General features: G+C 39.5%; 1 protein-coding gene across 1 annotated transcript; it reads right to left on the reverse strand.

Moving 5' to 3' along the window:
• Positions 1 to 1,802: 1,802 nt before the first annotated feature.
• Positions 1,803 to 3,246, reverse strand: LOC148035752 (histone H2B.9-like). The gene has a single exon (XM_087677766.1). The coding sequence runs from the start codon at positions 3,054 to 3,056 to the stop codon at positions 2,601 to 2,603; it is 456 nt and encodes a 151-aa protein (XP_087533892.1). The 5' UTR covers positions 3,057 to 3,246; the 3' UTR covers positions 1,803 to 2,600.
• Between the last annotated feature and the right edge of the window lie 5,172 nt (positions 3,247 to 8,418).

Genomic DNA, 8,418 nt, shown 5'->3' on the forward strand with positions numbered 1-8,418 from the left:
AGCTATGTTACAAGTAAATGGTATCTATTCAAGACCTTTTGAGATCAAAAAATCAATGAGATAGGGTACCCTTTGGCTCCCCAACTATTTGCAATCACAACTAATCCAATTCTCAAGAATCTAGACCTAAAGTTGAGGCAATGTATCATCAAGTATCTTACAATGCCAAGTGGCAATCCCTTTGTTGCCCAATTTTTCATAGATGATAATTCAAATCTAATTAGGGCAAAAAAGTAATCTATTCAAGAGCTACTTAATGTTTACAATAGGTGTTTTGAGCTTTCAAGTTCTCATTAGTCCCTCCAAGACCGAGTTGGTGTTCCTAGGCTATGAGGAATCGCTTGTATGGATCTTAGATCTTGGTTTCAAAATCATCAATCATGGACAACTCTTCAAATATTTGAGATGTCCTCTTAAGAGTTGGGATGTCCATGAAACAAAGAGCCAACTAGATGATGTTGAAAGTCAAGAGTAAGATTGAGATGAGTAATAGATTGCTCTCCTTCATGGGCAAATTAGTGGTGATCAAAGTTACGCTTGCTTTTACTACTACATTATTGGAGATGGTTTTCAATTTCAACAAACAAACTTAGACTAAACTAAAAAGCCTATTTGCTTGCATGTTGTGGAATATGGTCCCAAAACATAAGGGTTGGAGGGCAATACCATGGCTTCAAATTACAACTAGGGAAGAGAAAGGTGGCTTGGATATCCCTAAGCTTCTCTTCTTTTTGGGATATTTAAAAAGATCAAAGGTGTACAATCTTGAAATCTTCTATTAAAATATTGGCTCAAGGAGGTTGGAGTTAAGAGTCTAGCCTTTAAGGGTGGGCCAATTACTCATGTTCTAACCCTCTTTTAAGACAAAAAATCAAAATTCCCCAATCCCAAGCAACAAAGAGAATGGTGCAAGCCTAACAATCAATCTTGGATAATGCAAAGTGAAAAAGACAAGATTAAAAGGGAGATGCCTCGCTAAAACAAAAGATTCCATCCACTTGATAAATGTAGTAAACATGAGCCTAGGCTAGCAAAATGCTTAGTTGGTAATGGAACTTGTAAATGGAAAGACATCTAAGTTTCAATTACCATGAGCTTTTTGTCCACTCAACACCAAGGAGCAATATGGATTAACTAACATAGAGAGTTCATGCAAAGGACACTTGAGAAAATTAAAAGCAATTAGCCATTCTTTAAAATTGTTAATGAAAATAATATAAGCAAGTACATTGTAGCTCCAACTAAAAAGTTTTGGAGGTGTAAAAAGTAAAGTGATCTATTAAAGAATGAGGTTTTTCTAATGAAAGCAACAAAATACTAAAAGCAATGGCACCCATCTGCCAAGAAAAAAAACCAACTAAATAGATTCAAAAGGATTCAAAAAGCCACTCCCTCTAAGAAGCTTAACTTCATGTTGTGGAAAGTGATTATGAATAGACTACCAATTTGAGAGAGGCTTAGCAAACTATCCATTATGTCATCCCCTTTTTGTGACAAAGGAAGTCTATAAGGCATCTTTTTTTGGGAGTGAAAGTAAGTTAGACATGTATGGAGACAAGTATAACAATGGGTGCAAAGAGCTAGTTTTAGTTAGAGCCTCATTTAAAGCAAATCAAAGCTAGCTATTCTCTAAACCACTTTCATATGACTCTCAAACTCACATCAACTAAGTTATGGAATGCACAAGCCCTTATTTACAAACTTTCAAACTTCCCATAAAAGACTTTCCAATACATGATAATAGAAAATGAGAAACTCAAGGAAGACCTTTTCATTAGATTGGCATCTTTATGTGGTGTTGGAGGATTACAAGATTACTTTTCATTAAAAGACAAGAAAAATTAACTTAATTTCTAACAACCCAACCTTATTGGGCCAATTCCATGCACATGGAAAACTTATGATTACCAAATCAACAATAGCTCAAAATCCCACCAAGAGTTGCATGTGGATAACAACCACCATTGCTTGGAAAGCACAACCAAGACCCAAAGAAGACTTGTCACTAACCACCATCCATCTAAAACAAGAGGGCCTATGGGATGGCTTCCTCCCTTTGAACCTCCTTTTGGAGTAAAAGGAGACTTTAACTACAACTTGCTAGGAAAAGGTCTGCAAGTGAAGAGGCCTGCCAAGTTCAAGCTCTCCCCAAATGAGGAAAGATAGGTGAAAAAACACCTTGGGTTGCTGAGGAACCAATGGCTCACATCCCTGCATGTGCAATGGAAACCCTCCCTATTTCTAGACCGATCCTGGTGGAAAAAGCCCGGCAGCCTATTCACTGAAACGCTCCACTGATCTATTCCAAGTGGACAACACCTCAAAGCAAACAAAATCTCTCGACATTACAACCTATTGGTAATGGCAGACTTGATTCAGCTTTCCCTCAAACGCCTATGGTGCTCGATTGAAATAGCAATCAGAGGAAACGTGGAGAACCGCAGTTGCCTGTAAGACGGCAACCACCTCCACAGAGCAACCCTTCCAAAAACGCCTGCACAGCAACAAAACGCAAGCGCATTCTCAGGAAAAGAGATGGTGTTGAAAGAACACCCTTTTGGAAGAGGAGAGACAGCAGCAGCAGAAGAAAATGGCGATGCTCAGGCGCTGGTGAACTTGGTGACAGCCTTGGTGCCCTCGGAGACGGCGTGCTTGGCAAGCTCGCCGGGGAGAATGAGGCGGACGGCAGTCTGGATCTCGCGGGAGGTGATGGTGGGCTTCTTGTTGTAGCGGGCGAGGCGGGAGGACTCCTGGGCGAGCTTCTCGAAGATGTCGTTGATGAAGGAGTTCATGATGCCCATGGCCTTGGAGGAGATGCCGGTGTCCGGGTGCACCTGCTTCAGCACCTTGAAGATGTAGATCTTGTAGCTCTCCACCGACCTCTTGGCCTTCTTCTTCTTGGCGACCTTATCGCCGCCTTCCTTGGAGGAGGAGAGCGGCTTCTTCTCGGCCTTGGGCTTCTTGGAGGCGGCCGCGGGCTTCTTCCCGGCGGTCTTGGCGGCCTTCTGCTCCGACTCGGCGGCAGCAGCGGGGGCTTCTTTAGCTTTGGGAGCCATCTGCGCTGGGTGGATGCTGCGATAAGAGTGGGCTTAGAGAAGAATTTGCTAGGCTTGCAAACTCTTGCTGTGAGTGTGAAGACGTGGTGCTGAGGTTTTCTTTATGTAGGCTAAGACGGCGGGGCCGAATCACCGAAGAGCACTGGGATCGATTCAAAATCACGCGCCAAGTTTCAAAATTCTCGCTTTACCATCTGTTGGGCCTGTTTAGACTGCGATGTTCGTTCCACCCCTCAAAAGAGTTGCAATTTAAAGCACAATATAGAGCCTACATTTGTTTTTCCTTGCAAATTCTGACCTTACTAGTCCCTCTTTATAACCCTTTGTTTTTACACTGTGATGTTGTCTACACTTGCTGTGCTTTTCCTTGCGATTTTTTTTTTGAAGCTCCTTTCAGTCGAGCAAGAAGAAGGACGCCATGGATGCAATGCAGAATCCAGATTTGCTTTGGGTTTTAGAAGGCTGACATGTATCTTTTTTGTTGTTGCTGACACTCTTCTGGCTCTGCTACCCTAGGCCAACAAGTCACGTGCCATCTTAGCCCACTATTCCATGCAACTCAATTGACACTACACTTAGTGTATCCACTAATAGACCTTGCACATGAGGTACCATCCTCCCAAAAAGGTAACCATAGTACGTACTTTTCTAATGTGGCATCTCGGCTCTAGTTGAACTATGCCCTCCCCTATAACCATGGGGAATTTCTGTGTTCATGGTTGAGGTGAACAATGATTGTAGTAACCACACCACATGTTACCATCTTATTTATCAAACTATCTTTAGTGGACTTCAAAAGGGCAAAGCTATGACCCAAAAGTAGTGACCTTTACCATTCTTTCTTACCACGATGTGTGCCCAAAAGGGCTTGGTTAATTGCTCACTAGGTGCTCTACGCCTAGTCACCTCCCGGTGCTTCGCACCAATTTTTGAAGCACCTCTATCGCTATTGGTTAACACATTTCACATCTTGATGCATGTCTTGCATGGCAATATGATTCGTGACCACTTGAGTCCCTAAAAACAAGCCATGAGAGACCCGAAAACCATTGTGAAGCACTTGTATTATTAATGGTTAATGTGTTATACACATTTCACATCTTGATGCATGTCTTATGCAACATTATGGTTCATGCATAGTTGAGTCCCTAAAAAACAACCCAACCATAAGAGACCCCAAAACTATGACAAAAACTACTAATTAAAGGTTGTTAAACACAAAAGCTTTCTTAATAAATCAAACATTCTAATCTTGCTATGCTTCGAGGCCCCTCCTTGAAATATATATACGAGAAATCTAAAACCTTTACTTGCATCTATTTTTTATTCTTCCTTGAGTTAGGTTCCCAAGACCTAAATACTATTGAGAGAGAGAGAGAGAGAGGTTGTACCTATTGTTAGTCTATTTAACAAGCTTGATTTCCTTATCAACATTTGTTAATTGATGAAGAACTCCTACGCTATAAATCAAAATATATGAGGGTGAGAATGATCCCAACACATGTCAATAGGGGGTTGGGCAAGAGGCACTTATTACCTCAATAAAGGAATCTACAAATCCCTATTATTAATATTATTACATTTTTACTCTTTGGATTTGGTGGGGATGTCGGCTAATGCCATGCGCAATCCATCCAAAACTTCAGCAAAATAGATAGTGAAGATGTAGATGGTGCATCTCGAGCAACATCTCCATTCTATAGCTCATGGATTGGTTTAAAAGTTTAGTTGATTTTGTATTGCCCCTTCTTTTAGTTTTGACACCTCATATGTTGTATGTATGCAACTAAGCACAACATTTTGGTTACCCTTTGTTTGTGCTAAATAATAAAGTATTAGTTCTCCAAGACTCGAAGTTTTAGAACAATACAATCTCTTTAGGCATATGTAGTACAATTGGTTACTCAATGCTATGAGGTTGTGGAAGACTCTTATTCCTCACTTGTACTAAGCCCCTTCTTACCCTTTTAAGTACATCTTTGTTTACTCACAACTACATTTTCAAACTGAACTTGTTGGCATTCTAATATCATCAATTTAAGCTTTAAATGATTTATTTGTTGCAACATGCTCAATAAATAACTCATGGCATTTTGTCTTTCTTCACCTACAACACACATATACATACACATATGAAAACATCACAAACCAAGTTAGTATTAATTATCCCATTATCCCATTATAAATGCTATGTCAGGATGAACGGCTATCGTGGCATCATCAAACTACCCATTGTGGATGCATATGGAACCTTGCCTATCTCTGCCCTCTCTTCATCAGACTAGGGATATAAATGTCTAACTAACCTTCATGTGAAAAGATAAAGGACAACTAATAGGCTTGCCATCCTACATATGAAATTGCTCAAGTACTCTATGAATATACTCCTTCTAAGACAAGTAGAAAAGTCTCTTAGAGCGATTGCACGTAATGCACATACCAAGTATGTGTGAGGCTTATCCCATGTCCTTCATCTCAAAGATCTTCTTGAGCAGAGTCTTTAAAGCATCTAGCTCAACATGAGCATTTCTAGCAATAAGCATTTCATCAATATAAAGCATCAAGATAATAAGGCTATCATCACGAGCCTTCTTTTGTATAGACATGGATCTATATCACTATGAGAATATCCCTGAGAATGCAAAAAGCATCAAACTTATGGTACCATTCCCTAGGTGCTTACTTAAGCTTATAAAGACTCTTCTTCAATTTGCACACCAGGTCTTCCCTATCTTTTTCCACAAAGCCCTTAGACTACTAGACATAAATGCCCTCATGTAGGTCCCCATGTATAAAAGCCATCTTGACATCCATCTTATAAAGATCCAAATCCAATTGAGCAACCAAGGCTAAGACCAAACATAGAATAGTCATCTTAACCACAAGAGAGAAGATCTCATCAAAATCAACTCCCTTTTCCTACTTAAAGCCCTTAGTAACAAATTTGGCCTTATATATTGACTTAGGGTGACTAAGGGTACTCTTAAACTTATATATCCACTTGCATGGCAATGGATACTTTCCATTAGGCAAATTCCATGTATGATTCTTCAACAATGATTCAAACTCAGACTATATAGACCTCTCCCAAGAATGAGAATCGCCTCTACATATAGCCTCCCCATAGGTAAGTGGCATAGTAGAGTCTGCCACTATGACATAATCCATAAAGGGCTCATAGCAATCAAGAGGACGTGAAGATTTGATAAAGTATCTCAAAACTAGATGTGGAGCCTATACAGTCTATCCTCTCTATCCAATATCACAATCTTGCACAATAGGTGGATCATGGGCTACTACATCATCAACAACTACAACTAACTATCTCATTGGGGCTAGATATATTGTGATAGGAGTCTCCTCCTGAAAGATCACCCTTTGGTCTCGTATGCATCTTCTCCTCATGGAAAATAACATCATGGTTGTGAATAAACTTTTGAGCTTGCAGATCCCAAAGATGATAGCCCATCTCACTTGCATCACCGTATCCAATAAAAATGCATTTAATGGACTTTGGATCCAACTTAGTACATGCCTTAGGAATATGGTAGAAAGCCTCACATCCAAAGACTTGCAAGTGTGCATACAAGGGAGGTTTACCAAACCATAACTTCTCAGTAGCTCTATCACCAAGAGCAGTGCATGGGGATCTATTAATGAGATGCACAATAGTAGTAATTGTCTCAGCCCAAAAGTGTTGTGATAAGCTTGCCTTGACTAGGACTCTTTCCTAAACAGTCTTGTTTATGCACTTTGTAACACCATTCTAGGATGGGGTGTATGGGCCAGTCAACTGCGCTTAATATCCCTCTCATCACATAGCTTCTCAAAAGCCTTAGATACATATTCACCCCTATTGTCATACCATAGGCATTTCAGCCTATATTTAGAGTGATTCTCAATCATGGCAAGAAAGCATTGAAACATAGGCAGGCAAAACATGTAATGTTTGCTTAATGGGATAATCCCAAACCTTATGCAAATAATCATCTATGAATGAAACAAAGTACTTTCCACCACCCAAAGATGGATAGGGCATAGGGCCACAAACATCTGAATACACGAGAGCCAAAGGCTCACCCACATGCATAGAATCAAACTTCTTATGCGACTTGCGAGTCTGCCTACCATACAAACAATGACCACATGAATCAAAATAAGAATAATTCAAGGGTGAGAGATGTTGCAAACAAGTCAATTCTTTCATTCTTTTAAATGACATGTGCCTAAGTGATGATGCCATAAAGATACATGTGGAAGATTGGTCACAACCAAAACATAGTCAATGGACCCAGAAATAAGCAAAGGGTAGAGGTTGCCAACCTTGGTACCTCTAGCAAATACAAGATTACTACGGGTGATCTTCCAAAAGAATTGCCAAAAGATACAGGAATTTTATTATCATCCAACTATCCAACTTAAATAAGGCTTTTCATAAAAGCCAAGACATAAGTATATCATGGAGAAGAAAAGGAGTATTAGTACCAAACTATAGTCTAATATCACCTATGCCAATGATATCCAATGTAGTATCATCTTCCAATTTAAAAGAAACGGTAATAGTACATAGCTAGAAACAAATGGTGATGTGGGATAACATGAAATGAAGTCCCCCAAATCAAGAAGTTGACACTAAGAGTAAGTGGACGGTATATCAGTCAATTGACTAGCATCAAGAGATAAATCTATAAGAATTTAGTCATCAGAATTGTACTCTAGGGAATTTATCTTCTTTATCTTCACACTAGACTTAGGCAAAATTTCAATGGTCTTTGCATTTTCCTATACTTTACCCTTCCTTTCTCATTGTGCGTATCATTGTGCATTTTATGCCTTTTGGCCTAAGGTGACCTTGCTTCCCACAATAATGACATGTCAAAGAGGGCTTACAACTATGAGACTTACTACAAAATTGCCCATGAGATTAACACTTGCCTCTGTCGAGTTGCGAGTCTTTATCAAAGTTATTATTACTATTTTTGCCTCTAACAATAAGTGCATGAGAGGTGGAGATTGCATCAATATTTTTCATGTCTACTTCTTCTATAAGTAAAATACTCTCTACATCACTACATTCAAAACCATCCTTGGGAGGATTAACACTCATAGGAGTATGAATGTATCACATGACTTTGATAGTGTGATACAAGTAAGAACAAAGACTTTATGTTATCCTCAAACTTGATGTCTTGTGAGATAAGCTAGCTGAAAATATAGTGAAACTCATTCAAATGAGTAGACATAGGGATGACCTCCTTCATGCAAAGGTCCACAAGCTTCTTCAATCAATACGATCAAGATGCAAGACTCTGCTTATCATAAAGATCATGTGTCTTCTTCCATATATCATATGTATGACCAG

This window comes from Lygodium microphyllum, chromosome 5 (genome assembly GCF_053477565.2).
Source record: "Lygodium microphyllum isolate KBCC chromosome 5, Lygodium_microphyllum_v1.1.10, whole genome shotgun sequence".
In the NCBI taxonomy this organism is placed as follows: domain Eukaryota; kingdom Viridiplantae; phylum Streptophyta; class Polypodiopsida; order Schizaeales; family Lygodiaceae; genus Lygodium; species Lygodium microphyllum.